Source organism: Ursus americanus, chromosome X (assembly GCF_024610735.1).
Source record: "Ursus americanus isolate L20-20 chromosome X, mUrsAme1.1.p, whole genome shotgun sequence".
Taxonomy (NCBI): domain Eukaryota; kingdom Metazoa; phylum Chordata; class Mammalia; order Carnivora; family Ursidae; genus Ursus; species Ursus americanus.
This window is the reverse complement of record NC_142164.1, coordinates 77,635,559-77,658,572: the sequence shown is the minus strand read 5'-3', so window position 1 is coordinate 77,658,572 and position 23,014 is coordinate 77,635,559. Positions and strand designations below refer to the sequence as shown.

At 37.7% G+C, this 23,014-nt stretch overlaps 1 protein-coding gene across 1 annotated transcript in view; it reads right to left on the bottom strand.

Annotated features, from left to right (window-relative positions):
* Window positions 1-2,090: 2,090 nt before the first annotated feature.
* The window catches only part of WNK3 (WNK lysine deficient protein kinase 3), a 160,951-nt gene continuing 140,027 nt past the window's right edge, over window positions 2,091-23,014 (bottom strand). The window contains exons 21-23 of the mRNA XM_087860373.1: window positions 22,313-22,524; window positions 11,630-11,832; window positions 2,091-7,593 (exon numbers count right to left, since the gene is read on the bottom strand). Coding sequence (XP_087716499.1) covers window positions 7,264-7,593; window positions 11,630-11,832; window positions 22,313-22,524 — 745 coding nt within the window. The 3' untranslated portion in view covers window positions 2,091-7,263. The remainder of the gene's footprint in view (window positions 7,594-11,629; window positions 11,833-22,312; window positions 22,525-23,014) is intronic.

Here is a 23,014-nt window from a genome sequence, read left to right as displayed (position 1 = left end):
CACGCATGTGAGCTAGTCCTTTCCAATTCTTCATCTATCTCTCACAAGGTCCTGCTCCTATTTGGACCATTACCTAATGCTTTATTTCTCTCTTGAGCTTCTGTTGTAAGACCCCCCCCCACCCTCTTTTCCCCAACCACTACTACTACTTCAGCTCCTTCTAAACTCTTCAGGCACAGACAAATCTGCCATCTCATTCTTTTATCTAGTGGTGCACATTTTAAATGGGTTTTATATTTTCTTATCTCCCAACTTAAACACTTTCACCTCTGGACCTCACTCTGTTACATCATCTAGGACCTTTCTCTTCCTAATACCTAATCTCTTCCACCAACAGATCTCACATTGACTCACAGGTTGGGTTCAGTTTTGTTACCTGTTTCCTCTTCTCTTAAAATAGTGATAATGTAAGGTCCCTTGAGTAGTCATTACTATTATTTGAGCAAACCTACTATGGGCCAGGTATAGTGCTAAGCCCTTCATATGCTTTTTCCTTTAGTCTGGAAACAACCCAACTGAGGCAGCTATCCTTTTTACAGAAGAGGAAACTGAAGTGGAAAAATTAAGCAGTTTTCCCAAGTTCACAAAGCCAGAATACAAATCTGGGTCTGTTGGACTCTAAAAAGTCTATCTGTATTAACTGTAATAAGAATGAGGGCCCATTTCCAAACCAGCCTGATTTCTCGAGTACAAATTTAGTGTGAAAGTCACCAGAGATATTTCACATACAATAAACATAATTGGCAAATTAGGGACAGAGGTAGCTGCTTTTACATATCTCATTTAATACAACAACCTCATTTTACAAATGAGACAGGAGGTTTGAGAGGTCTAGGAGTCAAAACCCATGCTTGTTCCACTATGTACCTTGCATCCTCCCTTTAGGGGTCATCTAAGATAGAATGCCTCAGAGTTACTGAGTCAATAAATGAAGGTAATAAAGATTTTTTAAAAATATTTTTTTATTTTTATTTTTTATTTTTTTTAAAGATTTTATTTATTTATTCGAGAGAGATAGAGACAGCCAGCGAGAGAGGGAACACAAGCAGGGGGAGTGGGAGAGGAAGAAGCAGGCTCATAGCGGAAGAGCCTGATGTGGGGCTCGATCCCATAACGCCGGGATCACACCCTGAGCCGAAGGCAGATGCTTAACTGCTGTGCCACCCAGGCACCCCTAAAAATATTTAAATCCTCAGCTAATCTTGGATATTTTTGATAGGCCTCTAACTCTTCCTCCCGGGCTGGTTGCATAAACATATGCAACAATTCTTGTAAGTTATTAAGTGGACAAGTGATCAGACCTCATTTGGCCATTTCCCAAGTCACTGTAGTGTGGTAAATGAAAGATGTGGGAGAGAAATTTCCAAATGTACTTTTTTCCCAAAGATGTACCATAAATATTGTCAATATGAAAGGAAATCTCCTTAATAAGTTTGTGCAAAGGGCACATTTTGAATCCTTGTTTGTACCATAAACACATACTTCTACTCCTGAAATTATGAAACAAGCACTGGATATAACCTCATGAAAGATATGTAAAAAGATTACCTACTAATCCTAATAATAGATGAAAACTTATCATAAATGTATATGGATTATTTTTCCTACAGTTTATGGATTATTATTTTTCCCATGAGCTTGGGAGTCAGACAGACCTGGGTTTGGATCCAGGCTTCACCATTCCTAACTGTGTTAACCATGGAAAATTCTTCAATCTCTCTGATCCATAAATTTTCTCTGTAAAGTGGAGAGAGTAACAGACTTAGCTTATAGGATTGTTTTGTGAATTAAAAATGTCACAGGTAAAAGCCTAGATAACACAATAGGTACTCAGAAAATCATAGTGACTGTTAACAATTATAGCTCATTGATGAGTGGAGAAGAAGTACAACTCCACATTTGCTAGAGCTATACATCAAGAGATAATCAACGGCTTGGTTAATTTGTTCAGCCAGCATAATCTATAGGACTAAATCTTCTAAATCTGCTAAAAATTACATTTGATAAATGAAGAACCAGTTTAAGTCAGGTGATTGCAGTGACTATGAAAGCATTTTAATAAGATACCATACTCATTTTATAACACAGCCTTTATTTTCTGTTTCAAAACAAAATTTCCAAGAAACAAAACAAAATACTTACAATGGTTGGGTACAAATGAAATAAAAATCACAGTTTCAAAGAACCAAAATCAGACAACTGCTTAAAGGCAGATCACTTGGTTTAACCCCCCCCCCCAAGAAAAGGTTAATGTCAAGAAGGATTAAAATTAAGTTTAACAACATTCTATATAATGCTACATTCCCCAATTAAGAAAGGAGAGTTCACATATACAACTAAATGTTAAGTGTAGAGAAGTGGCTGAAAGTCTGCATACTTCATAGTAAATTATGCATGAAAGTTTATTAATTGCATAAACTTCCTGAGTGGCTCCCATGCTGCACTAGGTCTACATGCTTAATATTCATATCAAACAAGATACAGCTTTAAGTGATTGAGCATGACAGACCTTGAACAACTGCACTTTCCGATCAGTCACTATTTCTGCTGAGGGTATGTTCTGGACCACAAATCTCAATCTGAAATCTTAACTTATAGTGGAAAAGAAATGCAACTTAAAAAAAAAACCTGGAAGGATGACAAGCACACATTTAGGAGTTTATTTTTACAACGGCACATTTTTTTCCTCAAGAGCCCAGTTTCTCTCTTCCCTTCTTGCTTGACTTTCAGCCTTTTTGAGTTTTTTTTTTTTAATTAAGAGAAAACCTTCCAGAATGGAAACTGTTGGTTTGTACACTCCTCCAACTATCTCAGTTGAAAATAACTTCAGTGTCACCTAGCCACTATTCCAGGCCCTGCCTATGTTGGCTATCAAGGACCCTGACCAATGTTTGTGTTCATCCTTCACATACAAAGACTATTTCCACGGTGATCTGAAAGCATTTGGCTCCATCAAAATTTCATACTAATTTCAAAGGATTTTACCAAGTTAGAGCATTACAATTTTACTGTCTGGATTGGTTTTTAAAAAACTGAATACCAGAAATTACATTTATCAACTCAATGGCCTTTTCTACAACACACCCCCCTTTCTGGTTCATCTTCAAAACAAAGGGGGGATAAAAAAAAAGTCCCCAATACACTACAGAATGAAAAAATGAACAATCTATTCTAGAAAATGGCCTGCACACCACCTCAAATCTCAAGTTTCTCTAAACCAAACGGAAGATTAAATAACTGAATCCCAAACTGATGGCAAATATACCTCAGGAATGTATCTGTGCATGAAGCCTAAAATACAGCATTTGCTAACATTAAATATGCTGTAGTGTTATACACAGTAAACGTGAAACAAGGAACATGTAGCTTACAAACATTAGCTGAGTGTTCTGGAAAAAGAAAAGGAATGCATCATTTCATCATTCAGAAAAGACATCAAAGAAGAAAGGCAATGCCTCCAATAAACTTTAGAGATTGGATAAACAGTTACCACCAGCTACAATTCAACCAAAAAGCATACAGCCATTTTAAGGTAACAAAATACCACTGCAAATACCTAGCAGTATGCAAATATGCTGAATGAGAGGCCACTGCTGTAGGATTTATCAAATATGTCACTGTGGTAGTTAAAGCAATTTCAACCCATAGCCCTTTAGGCACACAGACGAGAAATGCATCTTTAATAAAAGATGCAAAGTTACAGGCACTGGACTGTCTAATTTAGATACTTTCTTACCGTTTATTTTAGGACTGACTCCTAAAACTAAGTCCTACATTGCCACCAGCTGGATTTATTTCTCTGCTCTCCATTCCCAAATCCCCAAAGCTTATTCTGCAGAGGCACATGGCCCTCATCACTTAAACACAGATTGGTGGCAGAGTGGTGGTCCCTCTCATCTCGAACTCACGGTTGCACTGGGACTAGGAGGCAGACCAGATTTATAACCTGAAAGAATACTGAGAATCAAGGCAAAAAAGCAAGTTTCACAGGCAGTGTTTACTTGTTCACCCCCAAATAGCACTGAAAACGAGGTAGATAAACAAAAGTAATTGGACTGGAATTAAATCTGGGGTTCTAAAATGATACATCCCATCATACTGTACATAACACTCCACGCTCAATCCAAAAATCACAGCGGAAAAGTGCCTTTTAAACTTTCACAGATAATTTTGCTGTCAAACCATGAGAATTCATGCTTGATATAAAATTGGCAAGAAAAGGATGAAAAACAAAATGGATATTTGTTATATTACAGCAAATTACCTTAAATAGAGATTCAAGACTGCTACAAATATACATAGGGTTATTTTCATTAGATTTACACCAATACTGGTTTCATAGTCTTATGATGTTACACCCAACTTCACAAACATAGCAGCATGTACTTCATGATGAAATGCTCACATTGCCACATATGGAGATACAGTAATATTCATCAGACTTGTACTTTGAGAAGTAAACATGGTGGTTGGACATACAGACTATCCCCCAAATAAACTTTACAAGCAGGATGGTTTAGTACAACCTTTTTCTCCTACGAAAAGGAAAATGAAAAGGACAGGTTCGTGTGGTTTTTGGAGTGGGTAGAAGGCCCTTGTTATATAGTAGGCTCTTTGTTAAGTAAGAAGGGAATTTCTGAGCTTCACCTCAAGAGTTAATTGTTTCTGGGGAGGAAAATTACCTCAGCAAGGATGAAAACAGCACTATTATATGAGTTAGCAAAATTATGAAATAACATAAAACCCCTACATAGAAAACTAGCCAATATTTACAGTCAAAGTGACTATAATCTGAATCAAACATTTAAGTAATGGGGAAAAAATAAAAACCCACAGTGATGTGAATAACACTGTTTTCTTCATTTCTGCACAAACCCACTTTTTTCTGTATTTTTAAACTTATACATGTTACATATACATCATGTATACATAACATATGTTAACCCAACTACTGCAGTCAGCATGGAGACAGCAGTACACTATTCACCATCTTCAAACTTTAGAAGACTACTTTTCTTTCCAGCAAAAAATCTGAAAAGATTCTCAATATTACAAGGCACTGCAAAAGTCTGCAGGCAAATGAATGATGAATTATACATAAAACAGAGGTGGTGGTAAAATGTGGGACATTTGATGTAGAGCAGCCATTAATAAATGTAATTGTGCATGTCATCCATGGAGGTTTTTTCATCCTGGGGTACACTGTTTAAAAGGATTACATCTAGTGAGGAAGGGATCTTAAAACCTGCAGGATTTTCACTTTATAGGTTGTAAGTCTTAATGTAATTACACAAAGCCAACTCTTATAATGAAACACGAGCAGTTTTAAAGAATTACGGATTTTAGGTGCATTGTTTTTGTACACATGGAAAACACTGCAATGCAAGCATTTGCATTACACTAATTTCCTTAAATCACTGCAACTTGCAAACCAATACTGTAGAAGAAATTTGAAGAATCTGTACATAAGATTTAGAAAGACTCACCCAAACCAGAGTATGTTTTATGAAAAGAAACTGTGGCTCTTATCAACAGCAATTCTGAAAAGGCTGCCTTAGACACTCCAAAGGATAGTGACAGAATCTTCATGATGATTAGTGTGATCCTCAGGTAAGCAATATCAGACACATTTTTTGAAAAAGGGTACTGAATGTCACAAAGTAGACTATGCAAAAAAAAAAAAGTACACCTATTAAGTTTTCCTCATTACCTGGCAAGCTCACGGGGTAAAAATTTTAGACGAACATGGAGGAAAATCTGTCAAAAGAAATGTTGGGTGGAAATTTGGAATGTTTACCAGTAGACAGAACTCATTATCAGGTAAACGTGTACTAGAAACGACCTTGAAATTTTCAGAGTGGAAACTATTTTAAACATGTATATGTGGTAGTTGATTAATACCATTTAAGAATTCTATTTGGGTTTCACAGACTAAGCATTAGGTAACTCTATGACCAGCCTTTTAAGATTATTATAGTTAGCCTTCTTGAAAACCAAAAGTGTATATTTTGACATTGCCTCACCTCCTCCTAAAACTGGATAAAACCCAGTAAAGTGCAACTTGACAGTAATCTCTCTCAGATTCTAGAGGCTGCCAAAATCATCTAAGATCTAAAATCATCTAGGATGCTATATATACTAATGAGAAATTATAACAACTAAAAAAATGGCAATCCCCCCAAAAAAAAAAGAAAAAAGAAAAAGCTAAGGGCAACTTAAATAGTGTCCTTCGAGGGTCTACTATCTCACTGCAGGACAGTGTATACCCCACAATCTTAGAACCCTGTAAAGCCAGTGTTTCATGTGTAAGTCTCAAAACCTACAACCTACTGTGTCAAGTACATTCTACTTCAGAAAAATGGATCAATAGAGGTGTAACTTGAATCCTCTTTGTTAGGAATACAAAGATTCCCCCAAAATGAGATTCATATCAGCTGCAATATATCCCTTGCAAAAGAATGCAAGCCAAACCAATGCCTCTCAGATGCTCAAAAACAATGTAGTGTGCACATGAGAAACAAGGAGATAGCTGCTTTGAATTACTATTGAAACCCTAAAGCAGCTACAGTATCTGCAGAATCAAGGAACTGTTACAGTTCTGTTTTTTCCTTTCTCTCCGCCTCACCTAAAACAAGGCTTCACTCCTCCTGCTGTGACGACGGGAAGAAAATCACATTAAAAAGGGCTCATGGTCTATATTGGTTGACAAAGTTATTCTAATTTTATATACCAAAACATTTCCTGCAGCAAGTTACCCTGCCTTCTGTGAAAGGTAAACCTAAGATAAACATGTGAAGAATCCCATAAGACTCCGGCTGTTGGAGAGTCTCACTTCGTCCATGTTTGGGGAATATAAATTTAAATAGTTTTTATACATTTTAAAGTATCGTCCAGCTGCAGATAGCAGCAGTAAAAAATGGGGGCTTCTCAGCAATTCATGGAAAGTGTCCTGGAAATGGTAATGCTCAAGCTGAGCTCATTAAAGCATTCTGAACGGTATTTTTAAAAAATCAAGTATCAAAGAGGATAGGATTTGAAGTGAAAAAACATTTCTGTGCGCAGTATTCTATGTACAGACTGCACGGTTCTACAGAATGATGAGCTATATAAAATACCACAATGGAACAAAAAAAAAATACAGTGGAAAGTAAACTCAAATGAGGGAAAATATGGCAGAACCCAAGAAGAAGAACGTTTAGTATCTTAGGTGTCCTGAAAATAATTCTGAAAAAAATCTCCCTTTTCTTCATCATCTACACTGATTCATTTGGGACCAGGAGGGATCGTGGATGGATTCTGCACTGATGAAGCTGGAAACGCCTGTAAATTCATTCCCGGCTGGAATGGTCCCCCAGATTGAGTAGGAATTACTACAGACTGTTGCGGTGTTCCTGAAATTCCTACCCACTGTACTGGGTACCCTGGCCCCCCCACAGCATTATACTGACAAACATGGGGCATTCCATATGATGATAATGGCCCAGGAAATGAAGGGAGTGGGAGTCCTTGTGGCAAGGAGGTTGGGACAGCTCCACGGATTTGGGACAGTGAAGAAATCCATGTTGGTGTGTAGCCCATAGTAGATGGAGTATTCTAACAAAAACAAAAATAAAAACAAAAGATCAGTTCATTTGGTCGATGCTTTTACCCATCTATATTCCTTCCTGTTCTTTCTGGCTTACTATTCCTACTATTACTATAAGCGGCTACCACTTTTGGAGCACCTTTCTGTGTACCAAGCATTGTTGCATACCTTAGTTCATTTCCTCTTCATTACTGCCCTACAAGGTAGGCATTTTCAGATAAAGAAACTGAAGCTCAAAATTGGTGACACCTAATATCACTAAGCAACCTGATAGTGAGGTGAGGATTTGCATAGAGTTCCAGCTAACTCTAAGGACCCTGCTAAATCTCTGTTCACAATTTAGTGTTGTCTCATTTCTTTATGCTAGCACTATTCTTCTATTTTTATTTCCTTCTGCTAGCCCCATGAATTCTCTCATTCAGCACCACAGACAACAGACCAGCTTACTACGTAATTCTTTGGAGACAGAAGAGCATGATTTAGTGTGGCACAGGGGAAAGAGCCTGGCATAAATAGTGAGTGCTCAACAAATGTCACCTCCCTACCCACTTCTACTCATTGCCTTAAAGTCTAATGTTCCTATTACATTTTTGGAAGTTTAAACTCCAGACAACCATGTTTTTGGCAGTATTGTGAAAATATATTCCTGCCTGACTCTCCTTATCATGTCCTATTGTTATTATGCACATCTACCGAGATTACTGAAATCCTATGCACATGGTAATAGTAAGTCTAATGGAAGTAAATAATTCTCACTTAAAGCACAGTTTGGTATCAGTCCCAAATGCTTAGTTCTTCTAAGTTGAATAGTCAAGCTAAAAGCCTTTCAAACAGACTTTGAAACTGAAGTTAAAGGCTTTTGCTTGACTCAAGAATGAATGACCATATCTCTGGAGGTGAAAAAACACATTTGTTTCAAGTTCAGTAATCCCTTCTTCATATCAGTGTTTTTGTCCTGTTAAAGTAAAAGGAAATTTAATACTTCTGATTCAAAAGAGCACATACAGTATGACTGCATTTTTATAAAGTTATTTCCATGTAGCCATATACAGACATAGAAAGATATCTGAAATGGTGACAATTATTTCTAGGTAGTGGGATTTGAAGGTGGTATTTTAAGATTTGTACTTTTCTGCATTTATTAAATTCTATAATGGACATTATTATTTTACAAACAATAATGTGATTTTTATTTTTTAAAAAAGACAACTGCAGATGATTTGTTATACTTAACCTTCTCCTGCATATTTCAAAGGAATTTGAGATTCAAATGACCTATGGTCTTTCCTCTACCAAAACACACTGCCTACTCATGTTACACATCTTGTTGATTGGTACGCTGGAATGATAGCCAGTAATGGCAGCCAGAAACCTGGTCTTGACACATTCCCTCTTGCCATACATCCATTCCATTACTAAATCTTGTCCCCCTTCTCTCTCTTTTTTTCTTTTTTTAAAAGTAGGCTCCATGCCCAACGTGGGGCTTGAACTCATGACCCCAAGATCAAGACCTGAGCTGAGATCAAGAGTCGGATGCTTAACCAACTGAGCCACCCAGGCACCCCCATTTTATCTCTTAAACATTTCTTGGAATCTATTCACTTTTCTTCATCTCAACTTCTCTTTATCTGGACTACTGTGACTAACTCCTCATTGGTCTATCAACTTCTACCCTTACCCCCTATTATCCTCTCTTCTTGCTTCAAGTCAGAGTAATATTTTCCCAAAAGCAAATCTGATGTTAGCCCTAGGACTTCAGTGGCTATCCAACTTCTTTTTTTTGCTATCCATCTTTCTTAAAATAAAGACAAAGTTCCTTATCATCACCACCTTTAAGACCCTCCCAAACTTCTTAGATTTACTACGCACCAACTCCTCTCTGCTCTCTTCACTTCAGCCAAACTGGCTTACTTTCAGTCCCATCATGATCCCTTTACCCATACATGGCTTTTGCATATGCTGTTCTTTCTGCCTGGAATCATATTCCCTCCCTTTTTCACCTAGTTAACACCTACTCATTCTTCAGATCTCTGTTCAGTCATTACTTTCTCAGTGAAAGCTTGACATCCCTTCACTAGATCAAATCTCTTACTATATGATCTTAATTTTTCCTTTGTAGTCCATATTACAGCTACAATTTTATATTTATATAAGTCTGTTCATGTCTAACTGGACCACCAGAGTGTAAGTTCCATGAGACAGGGCACACACTTTGCTTTTGCTCATCGAACCTAGTGCCTAGCATGGGGATTGGCACAAAGTATAGGGCCTGACATAATCATGACAAAATTTTCTAAGTAAGGCCACAGATTTAGTAATAAGCAAGAACATTAGTTATGAGATGAGCTTTCCACACAAAGATATAATCAACTGAACTCAAAATACAAAAATAGTAACTACTTTGTGCTAGTCACTCTATAGGTGTTACCTCATTTAATCCTCACAGCAATCTTGTAAGGCAGGTTAAGTATTATCTCGGTTTTAAAGACATGGAAATTGAGGCACGAATGACTTCCCTATAGTCAGACAACCTAGCAAGTGACTGAGTTGACACTGGAACCCAATTCTGTTTAAAGACCTTTACCACTTTTGTTCATACTCCATTTTCTACTCAGTCTCCCTCCAAAAATCCCCCATTATACTGTAAAAAACCACCCGCCTAACTAGTCAACAAAAGTCTCCATTCACAGTGTACTCAGAGGATCTCTCACTGGCAGCACCAATGCATTTATGCCTTGAAATTTACCTCTAAAGACTTCCAATTTTTACAGTGGTGATACTATCTGTACATAAATCAGTGTCAGGAGTAAAATAAATACACACAGTCCCCAAGAAATATACTGCTTACTAGTTTGGGAAATCTAGGCTTTTGAAATTTTTATTCAACCTTAACACTAACTATTTTCAGACTTTCTTTACCAAACTATATGCAACAGCTACAAATATACACATACATGTACACAAATACAACAGACACACACACACAAATACATCTCTTTCAATTATCAGGGTTCAGATTCTAAGCCCTGATTCATATTTTAATAGATTTACTCATGGTGAAAAAGTGATACTTAAAAAATTCAAACACAGAGAAGTACAAAGTAAAATAAGTCCCAAATTCCACCATCCCGCATAATGTTAATGGCTTTTCCTATTTCTATGTGTACGTACATATATCTAATGTACCTAATTTTAAACAAATACTGTATATACTGTTCTATAAGCCTGCCTTCTTCCCACTCCAGAATGCATTGAGGACATCTTTCTATATCTCAACTGCATGTACATCTGACTAAGGCCATATGCAATTAACAAGGCATCTCATCCCATAAATTTAAGATGCCTTTCACAATATTCTAGCTTAAAGAGCTTTAAAATTATTTTTCAAACTGAACAAATAAGATCACTTAGTAGTTCTAAGAATATTGACATAAAACATATGATAGCTTTTCCTCAAAACCCAAACTCTTCTTACACCACAGGACTGAATTAACTGTCATTCTAGATGCCTTCTTTTTCAGGTATAAGAGTCTAAAACAAGGGACAGCAATCTACAGCCTACCACCTCTTTTTGCAAGTCAAGTTTTAATGGAACAAAGCCACATGCATTCATTCATGTTTGTCTATGGCTGCTTTTGCCCTACGACAGAGTTGACTAGTTGCAACCACACGACTTGAAAGTATTTACTAATACTAACTGGCCCCTTCTCAGAAAAAGTTTGCTGACCCCTGGTCTAAAAGATAATTGGCTCAAAGACATAATGAATCTAGACAAGGATAAAAGTCACTATGTTGTCAAATCACACCATTCACTCATAGTGACTAAGTGAATCAATTTTTATGGTTTTAGTTCTTTTTTTTTTTTTAAGTAAGCTCCATGCCCAGTGTGAGCCCAGTGTGGAGCCCAGTGTGGGGCTTGAACTCACAACCGTGAGATCAAGACCTGAGCTGAGATCAAGATTCAGACCCTTAACCGTCTGAGCCACCCAGGAGCCCCTGGTTTTAGTTCTCATAAATAAAGAGGAACATGTAAAAACAACTTACTTCATATACTTTGTTCCAGTTGTCTGTCTCTAGTTTGTGTTGACTCTGTTTGAGTTGGTTTAAACTTGGCTTAATAAGAGAATTTCCTACTGTTTCCTTTGTCCAGTCATCCACCAGTTTATGTAAGTCATCTGTGAACATCCCTTTTTTACTAGCTGGAGATTGTTGGCATGATGCTATATTACTTTCCACACACACTGGATCTGGAAGAAAAAAAACCCAGGAAAACCATAAAAAGGAATTAAAACTGATAAATACTGTTCTTTGGCCAATAATGCAGTTGATAGAACCTCATATATGGCGTACAGATAGGGTAAACAGACGTTCGAGTTTATCTGGGACAGTCCTGGTTAAAAGCTGTTGTCCTGGAGTAATTATTAACAGGATGCCTTTCACTGTCAAAAGTTTTCTCTTGTTGGATGGCAAATTATATGGTCACCTTGGTATAAGTCAAATAAGGTATAAGTTATAAGTTAAATAGAATAAACAGTATCTCTAAAAACATTAGTACCAATTATAATTTTTTTAATAATAATTTTTTATTATGTTAGTCACCATACAATACATTCCTAGTTTTTGATGTAGTGTTCCATGATTCATTGTTTGCTTATAACACCCAGCGCTCCATACAATATGTGCCCTCCTTAATACCCATCACTGGCCTATCCCAATCCCCCACTCCCTCCCGTCGGAAGCCCTCAGTTTGTTTCCCAGACTCCATAGTCTCCCATGGTTCATTCCCCCTTCTGTTTACCCCCCCCTTCATTCTTCCCTTCCTTCTCCTACCGATCTTCCTATTTCTTATGATCTTTACATTAGTTTCCTCATATACTTAGAAGAGTTTACACAATCATAGAATGTTAAAATTGAAAAGAACCTTAAAAGTCTAATCCAAACCACTTGTTTTATAATGAACGAATGAGCCCCAGAAAAAATACAATGATATATGCCTGAGTTCTTGCAATTAGTTACCAGCTGAATCAGGCATGGAATGCTGAAGTGTAGACAAGGATGCTCTCTCTTTTCAGTATACCATACTGACTTTCAACAAGCATCAGAAAACTAGAATCTTATTTAGCTTTTTCACCAATATTTTTGTTAATGATAAATAAACAAATGGCAGAAACAAGAATGCAGAGGGTGTATGAACCTCATTAGTTGTAGAGCATAAGATGTCTAAATAAATGAAACAAATCAATTACGGAAGTCTCTGTCAGCAAAAAGTTTCCTAATCTGAACAGTACATTAAGTCTTTAAATTATTCAGTACCATTATACACATTTACTAAATCATTCTCGTAGAAAAAATTCAGAAAGTTCCAATTCCTCTGCTTTACAAGCCAAAATTTATAGAGTGGGTTTAGGAACTATAGTTGTGAACATAAGCACAATAACATTTTCTGGAATTTTATTAAACAAGCATATGAAAATTTCTTGTACATTTGTTATGGTACTTTTTGTAATTGTGAAAAAATATGGAAATTGCTGAAGATGATGCAAGAAGCCTCCATATTAACACTTTCAAAATAATTTTCTTTATCATTTTTGAAACTTAGTAACAGGCCTGTGATATAGGCTCAACAAGTATTCTACTTTTTGGATGAGAAGAATGGGATCCAGAAGCCGAGGTTATATGCTAGAATCCAGGTATCCTCAGACGTAGTGAAGAGAAGGGCCATATGCGCCCCAATGTTCATAGCAGCAATGTCCACAATAGCTAAATCGTGGAAGGAGCCGAGATGCCCTTCAACAGATGACTGGATTAAGAAGTTGTGGTCCATATATACGATGGAATATTACTCAGCTATCAGAAAGAATGAGTTCTCAACATTTGCTACAACATGGACGGCACTGGAGGAGATAATGCTAAGTGAAATAAGTCAAGCAGAGAAAGACAACTATCATATGATTTCTCTCATCTATGGAACATAAGAACTAGGATGATCAGTAGGGGAAGAAAGGGATAAAGAAAGGGGGGGTAATCAGAAGGGGGAATGAAACATGAGAGACTATGGACTATGAGAAACAAACTGAGGACTTCAGAGGGGAGGGGGGTGGGGGAATGGGATAGACCGGTGATGGGTAGTAAAGAGGGCACGTATTGCATGGTGCACTGGGTGTTATACAGAACTAATGAATCATTGAGCCTTACATTGGAAACCGGGGATGTACTGTATGGTGACTAACATAATATAATAAAAAATCATTAAAAAAAAAAATAATCCAGGTATCCTGACAGGTCAGTGTGCCTTCCACTGTACCATACCAACCCACAGAATACACTGGGAAATGAATGGGGAACTTGCTTCAAAAGGAGAAACGTGATAATCTTAAAGAGCGCTTTTACAAAGTCTGTGATTCTCAATGAACTCTGCACTACTGAAAGCTTAGATTCAAGGAGATTAAATATTAAATGAAAACATATTAATGAAAATTGCTTAATAAGAGTTTAATGAATTAATTGGACCATAATCATATATATAAAAGAGTTTTATAAAAATCTCGTATACTACCTTTTGGGCAACCATGAGATACCAAAATGACATACCAATTTTGCATGGAATTCCCTCCTTTTCTAAGACTTAAAACTCAAAGACAAGTCAGCCTATAATAAAGACCTTTTTTTCCTGTTTTCCCTCTGCACATTCATCTAATTCTCTGTCAACTCCAATGATGGGACAAATAGCAGAATGATATTGGGGAAGACTCTGGAGCTGAAGCCTTTTAATATTGTCTTCTTACCCTGGAAAAATGTCAGCAGGTAGGATTAAAATGGAGATGATAGCCAGAACCATATACACATATGTTAACATTTTTGTCCACCCAGCTTCTCCTAAGGAGTATTTCTGTGCTCATTCCCCCTCAGTTTCTAAAAAAAAAAAAAAAATGTGTTGCATAGAGCTAAGTTTGAATGTCATTCATTTAAAACATTTCTGCACTAAGGGAAACCCCAATATCAGGATTCCTGTGTACAACTCTGATGCAACAAGTGACCTCGAACCCTCACAATTGATGGTAATGATGGCTGCTGCACTAGTAGCGCAATAGGCAGCAAGTGAAAAATGATTAACAAACCAAACAGGTACTGAGGGCAAGACTCCTAAGCAGGCAACAGAAAGATATGCACACACATACCTTCCAGAAGTTATCAAGAACAAAGTGCTATATGATAAGAAAAAAACGTTATTTGAATGTTATCCAGTGCCTAACTACACTTTATACATGGAAAGGACAATTATTTATTGATTTCATCTAAGAGTTATTCACATACTATAAAAGACCACTTAAAGTTAACAAACTAGAAAATACCTACATGAAAAGAAGTACTGTACAAATGTTTCAACATTTATAAAAAATGTCAACATTACTTATAACATTACTTAAAACTTCAAAGATGCTCTTTAATATTAATTTCTTACTGATGAAATGAATAAAACCGCAATATGGTCATTGTTGCTCTTTTTTGTTTTTTTCCCCAAGGTGATGCCCACATTCAGATAGTTTTAGTGACCACCCAACTGCAAATGTTCCCACCTCTTATCTCAAACCTTGACCCCTCTTCAAGCCAATTTAAGAACCCAAACGTGTTTTGCCACTTGGATGTCAATCAATTGTTCAATTCAATACACCTAGAATCAAACCTAACATGGTCTTGGCGTAACAGTTGACCTAAATGTCATATTTCTATGATATTTTTCATATTTTCTCCAAACTACTCAGACTCTGAACTTTTGGATCTCACCAAAAACGTACAAATATCCAGTTCATCACCACATCATGACAATTCATCCATACAACATCTCTTGCCCATTTTCACTTCCACAATTCTCTAAGCTCTTAATCATCTCATACATGGAATGCTACGATTGCAATGATCTAAATGGACCTACTCCCTAGCTCTAACCAATACATGCTTCACACTGCCACCAGATTAGTATCAGTTAAATGCTGTTTTCAGCATTTCACTCTACCGTTCAACCCCCACCCCCAACTTTAGAGGTTTCTTAATACTAACAACAGTGGGTTTTTAACTTGTTTAGTTGGCAAAGTCATTGGTAGTAGTCATGGTTATCTTTGCAGAACAAATATTTACTATCCCTAAACAAACATACTATCTCATTTATTAAGCTTAAATATGTAATTATGTGTTAGATCAGATACATTATCTTACACCAAACAATAGCATAGACAAGCTATGGCAGTTGCCAGAAGTTCTTTTTTAAAGTATGTAAGAAAAACCTTCTAATTCTAATGTAAACCCTCCATTTTATCCAACTGTTATATTCTCTTTCTTGGAAACAAATCTTGCATTTTAACATTTGCATGCCTTTATATCATGCAGTTCTACCTATAGACAATAACCTTCCCACAGCACTTCACTAATTTTAATCCTGTCCATTTATCCTTCATGACCAACTCAAATACTACATCCTATATGTGGCAGTCTCAGACCACTATCACCCTCTATAATCTTCCATTGCCTCTTCTCAACCCACTGCAGACACAATTTCCGGTATTGAGAGGCAATGCAGAATAACAGTGAAGAACCAAGGCTTTGGGGCTAAACAGATTTGGATTTCCTCGCTTATGAACTGAGGTCTTAGGGAAGTTGTTTAACCTCACTAACTTTAGTCTTCTTACCTATAAGAGATAGACATTAACTTCTACCTACCTTAGAGTTGCTTTGAGGATTGAGATTATATAATGCAATTATGTTTCAGGGTCCCCAGTTCTCAGAGATTCAGTGATTCAATCAAAGGTCTAAGGACTTAACATATAGTTGTATTCACAGCTAAGTTTATTACAGCAAAAAGATGCACGATAGGGTCAGCAAGAGAAAAAGACACAGGAATCTAGAGAAATTTATGCACAGACTTCCTTATGCTCTCTTCCTATTATGAGGGGGCACACTTGAGCATACTCCTTTCTCTCAGCAACAAAAAATGCAGTACACCAAAGATACAAGAACTGAACTAAGACAACTTCCAAAGACTGAGAGTGACCACTGGGAGACCCACATGTGGAAAAGATCCAAAGAGTACCACAGAGGCAATGCAACTGAACTGATATTGGAACAACAGACCAAAGAAGGCTAAGACCTACAAGGTAAAAATAACTGGGTCGGGGCGCCTGGGTGGCTGATTGGGCAGCCAACAACTGGTTTAGACTCAGGTCATGATCTCATGGTTCACGGGACTGAGCCCACATAGGGCTCCACACTCAGCAAGGAGTCTGCTTTAGATTCTTTCCCTCTGACCCTCCCCCATTCATGTGCGTGCGCTCTCTCTCTCTCTCTCTCTCTCTAAACTAAATGAATAAATCTTAAAAAAAAATGGGTCAATTACTTCCCGGGGCAGGAAATATACAAAATTAGCCTAGAGCATCTTCTGGCACTAGTAAGTAAAGAAGAGTTGAAAACCAAAATTATACAAAATAGCTGACTGGCACTCCTCAAAAGTTTCAGGGTCATCAAAAATAAGGAAGTTCTGAGAAACTGTTAGACCCAAGAAAAGCCTAAGGAGACATGAACACTAAATAATGCAGTACCCTGGATGTGATCCTGGGACAGAAAAAAGATAAGGTAAAAACTAGGGAAATCAGAGTAAAATGTGGACTTTAGTTAATAATAACATGTCAAGATTGGTTTATCAGCTGTGACAAATATACCATACTAATGTAGGATGTTAGTAATTGGGAAAACTGGGTGTGGGGTACTGTCAGTACTATCTTACAGAAATTGGAAATTCTCTGTATTATCTTAACAATTTTTCTGTAAATCTAAAACTGTCCTCCCCAAAATAAAGCCTGATTTTTAAAAATCTTAGTAGATATAGGGGCGCCTGGGTGGCTCAGTCGTTAAGCGTCTGCCTTCGGCTCAGGGGGTGATCCTGGAGTTCTGGATCGAGCCCCACGTCAGGCTCTTCCGCTGGGAGCCTGCTTCTTCCTCTCCCACTCCCCCTGCTTGTGTTCCCTCTCTCGCTGGCTGTCTCTATCTTTGTCAAATAAATAAATAAAATCTTTAAAAAAAAACTTAGTAGATATAGCCAAAGTGGTACTTTTGGGAAAATTTATAGCATTAGAAGCTTATATTATAAAATGAAAAGTCTCACACATCAATAATCTTAGCTTCTGGGCTACCTGAGTGGCTCAGTCGGTTAAGTGACAGACTAGTGCCTTCAGCTCAGGTCATGATCTCCAGAGTGCTGGGACTGAGTCCTGAGTAGGGCTCCACGCTCAGTGGGGAGTCTGCTTGAGCATTCTCTCTCAATCCTCTCTCCCTCTGCCCCCCGCCCCGCTTGTTGGCACAAACTTGTGCTCACACGTGCTCCCTCTCATAAATCCATCTTTAAAAAATAATCTTAGCTTCCATTTAATTAGAAAAAGGGCAAAATAAAAACAAGTCATGTGTAGGAGGAAGAAAATAATAAAGAGCAGAAATCAATGAAAGTTAAAACAGGAAAATAGAGAAAACCAATAAAAGCAAACACTGAATATCTTTAAAAAGATCAATAAAATTGATAAACCTCTATCAAGACTGACAAGGAAAAAAAAGAGAAGGAACAAATTACAAATATCAGAAACAGGTCATGTCACTACAGGTTTCCAAGACATTAAAAAAGTAATAATAAACAACTCTAAACACAGAGATTCAACAACTTAGATGAAATGGACCAAGCTTCAAAAACCATAAACTACCAAATCTTACTCAACATGAAATGTATAACCTGAATAATCCTATAATCCTATTAAATAATTTGAATTTGTAGTGAAAAACTTCCTAAAATAGAAATCTCTGAGCCCAAGTAGTTTCATTGGACAATTCTTCCAGACCGTTAAAGAAGAAATAACACTGATTCAACACAAGGTCTTTGAGATACCAGAAGAAAAGGGAGGAGAAAGACTTCAAAAAATGCAGAGTAAGGGCCTAGGTGAGCATGCTCTTTAAAACAATAAAAATATGGGCAAAACAACTCAAACCAACCATTTCAGAACTCTGACAATTATCCAAAGACACAGAATGAAATTAAAATCATTTATTCAAGAAAAACTACTGAGGTCTGTGACATTTTAACTTTTGGCAAGTCCCATCCCTGTTTCTTCCTCAGCTCAGTGCTGTGACAGCCAAAATCCAGCAGCACTGCAGACAATAGAGATCAGACCTCTTTTTGAGTTCCCTTAAAAGTACCATCCCCAGGGGCACCTGGGTAGCTCAGTTGGTTAAGTGTCTGCCTTGTCTGCCTTCAGCTCAGGTCAGGATCCTGAGGTCCAGGGATGGAGTTCCCTATCAGGCCCCCTGTTCAGCAGGGTGTCTGCTTCTCCCTCTCCCTGTGTGTGCACACTCTCTCTCTTTCTCAAATAAATAATCTTTTTTTAAAGTACCACCCCAGAGTCAATATTGTGTCTAAACTTGCAACAACCTGAAAATAAAAAAAAAAAAAACCTCTGTTCTTAGAGTGTGGTGGATATTTTGGTTTCACTCAGAGCTCAGGTCAACCCAGGCAGGCTGGGTATAGGGAGGGGGGAGGGTTAGGGAGCTACCTCCAGGGCATTACTGAAACAAAAGGAAAGTGCTGGCAACAACTTGGATGCATAAGGCTGTGATTCAGTTGGGGCAAACAAGAGCCTGGCCTAGAAATAAAAAGGAATTCTAGGACAATTAGAGGACCTTAGGAAACTTTCAAAACCTCTGACATATTCCTGGGAATATAAATGTCTGGCATTCCAGGAAAGAGCTGAGAAAGGAGAAAGTACCAATCATTCAGTTCTGGCTGAACTTCAGTTCCTGGGCAAGCAGGAAATAAATTCAAAGGTTGTCTTATAAAGTGAAGCTTGAAAGTATGCCTTCTCACAGAGATTCCCATGGCAAAAACATCCAGACGAGGCATTTAATGAAATCTTCTGACAAATCACTGGCTCACCACTAAATGTACTAGTAAGGTGTGAACATCAGCATGCCAGACTTAAAAATAAAAACAAAATTTTTTTAAAGTTGCAAAGAACTCAATGGGCATACACTGCAGGAAATACAGAGTAGTGTTGGAAAATCAGTAAACAAATAAGCAGCAACAAGAAAATACCATAACAATAATAAACAAACAAAATACAACAACAGACCTGGCGGGGGGGGGGGGAAGAGGGTGGAAGAATCTGATACCAGAGCTGTTACAATATATTATCTATAATGTCCAGTTTTTATCACAAAATAAGATACATGCAAAGAGAAAAGAATGTCACATATACAGAAAAAAGTCAACAAAAACATCCTGAAGGGGGCCTAGATTTTGGTCTTAGTAGACAAAACCTGTATTCAAATTCAAGGAAATTATGCCTAAAAATTTAAAGGAAAGCATGATAACAATGTCTCACACCAAATAGAGAATATCAATAGAGATAGAAATTACTCTTAAAAATACAAATCCTGGAATTTAAAAAGTACAATAACTGAAATAAAAAATTCACTACAGTGGCTCAACAACAGATATTGATAAGGATAGTTGGAAGGCAGGCAGGCAGGGACAAGGCACCCTCCATCTTATCAGGAAACCACCCTTAAAAGGATTTTACACCACCCTGGTAGGAACCCTCCACCCTTTCCCATGTGACAAAAACCTGATTGGATGACAGGCCCAGGGAGGCTTAATCAGATTAAAACAGCCCTCCAACAAAGCCCATAAAACCCCTAGACTTAGAAACTCTAGTGGAAACTCTCTCTCAGGTCCCCTCCCTCCTTGGGAGCACTGTACTATCACTTCCCTTTCGCTTGATAATCCTTGCTTTGCTCCCATCAACTGTCTAGTCTACCTCTTCATTCTTCAAATTGGCATGACCAAGAACCACGCTCACCTACAGAGAAAAAATCCTGTAACAACCGGACTGGAGGAGAGCTCAACAATAGGACAGGCAATGGCCTCTGGCCCATTTCTTGGCATGAAAAGATGAGAAGGGTCAGTTAACTTTCTATCTCTGGAATATGACAAAGGCCAGTTAAGCAGGGATTGGAAAGTGAAAGAATGCTTTGGATCATAACAAACCACAGCCATCTGCAAGTCAAAGTTCTAGGGAAACAGAAACTACATAAAAAGAGCAAATCAGTTAAGAACAAAACAGAATCAGGGTGCCTGGGTGGCTCAGTCAGTTAAGCATCTGCCTTCAGCTCAGGTCACAATCCCAGGGTCCTGGGACTGAGTCCTGCATCGGGCTCCCTGCTCAGTGGGGAGCCTGCTTCTCCCTCAGCCTGCCACTCCCCCTGCTTGTGCTTGCTCTTTCATTCTCTCTCTCTGACAAATAAATAAAATATTTTTTTAAAAAAGAACAAAACATGGGGCGCCTGGGTGGCTCAGTCGTTAGGTGTTTGCCTTTGGCTCAGGTCATGATCCCAGGGTCCTGGGATCGAGTCCTGAATCGTGGTCTTTGCTCAGTGGGGAGTCTGCTTCTCCCTCTACCCCTCACCCCTGCTTGTGCTCTCTCTCTCTCTCTCTCTCATGCTCTCTCTCACACTCGGTCTCTCTCTCAAATAAATAAATAAAATCTCTAAAAAAAAAAAAAAGTATAGCAATTAATGGCAGAGTATTAGACTGAAAGGCCACATGCTTCTGCTATTAAACTCCCAAAGTTGCCCTCAATCTAAGTTTACCCTTCAGTTCTATCTTTATGAGGATCACAAAGTAGAGTTCCCATTCTTGAGTTCTGTGTTAGTTTTCTATTGTTGCTATAACTGATTACCACAGATTGGTGGCTAACATCCATACCAACACAACACAAATTTATTATCGTACTGTAGGTTAAAAGTCCAACAGGGCAGCCTGAATTCCTTGGTTTGTGGCCTTCTTCCTCCATCTTCAAAGCTAGCAATGTTGCATCTGTCTGACACTGCTTCCCTGCTCACATCTTTTCTGACCCTCTCTTCTGCCTCCCTTTTCCACTTTAAAGGACCCTTGCATTACCTTGTGCCCACCTGGATAACCAGGATAATCTCCCTATTTTAAAGTCTGTTAATTAGCAACCTTAATTCCATCTACAACCTCCATTCCCCTTTGCCATATAACCAAACACAGTCACAGGTTCCAAGAATTTGCACAAAGACATGTTTGGGGGCCATTATTCTGCTGAGATCTCACATATATCCTTATAGTATATATCCTTATAGTTCACCCTCAACCCCCACTTGACTATGCACATGTAACCAAAAAGTTTGACCCAGTTAACAACTTCTTTATTAAGTAGAGACTGATCCTCTTTTTTTCAAATCAAAGAAGTACATTTTTCTAACATTCTCATAAATAATAAACAATGATCTCTTACATCACATAGAACATGACGGTATTTTTAAGATTATCTTTGTTAGCTACAAACTTAACAAACTCTAGTTCCCAATGACTGCTAACATTCAAAAACTATTTGGGGGATTGAAGTTGGGCTTCCAGGTTTTGTTTTCCAAATGAAAACATAAAACTCACTCGTCTGCTCTCTAAAATCTATCATCTATCCTTACCATTATTTCACAAAAGAACATCTAATACCAAAAAGGTAGAAAAGAATCTCAGGATAATGTGTACTTCTTTAAAGCAGCTTAGCTTAATAAGAAATAAATTATTAAAAATAAGAAATAAATTATACCATCATTATATTTCTTATTTTGCTGATAATTGACCGGGTTTTTAAAATCACTTTAAGACCAATTTACCTGTAGCAGCTGCACCACTGTCCACATGTGTCAAGGACTGGGGGCGGCTACGAAGTTTGCTTTTGAAAGATCTTGGTCTACGTGGTGATGAAGGTGGCAGAGGAACCTCTGATGATTGGCTTTTGCTATCTTTAATTGCCCGAAGGCGTTCATAGAGCTCCTGCAGCTCCTTATTCTGCTGGGTTTGAAGATTTACCACCTCCTGAATGTGTCTAAATGAAAATCATGCAGAAAGCATTTTAATAGCACTGGGACCATACAGATGGCTCAAGAAACTATGCCAATACAAGGAAAGTTTAACAAGGAATTTAGATTAAGACTGTGAAAATACAGAATATTCACAATTTTAGGATGGGATATGCCTTCCTAAGCTCAACATTAAACTAATCAGACATTAAGAAAAAAGTGAACAAATTGACAAGAACAAATTTCTAAAACTTCAATATGGTGAAAGACAATGAAATACAATTTAAAGTCACATAGTATTGATAATATTAACCTTTTCTTTATTATATGTTGCAAGTATAAATAACAAAATATTTGCAACATACAGTAAAAGGTTAATATTCAGAATATATAAATAGTTCCTAAAAATCAATACGAAAAGGGTGCCTGGGTGGCTCAGTTGTTTAAGTGGCTGTGTTCGACTCAGGTCATGATCTCAGGGTCCTGGGATCGAGCCTGCATCAGGCCCTCTGTGCT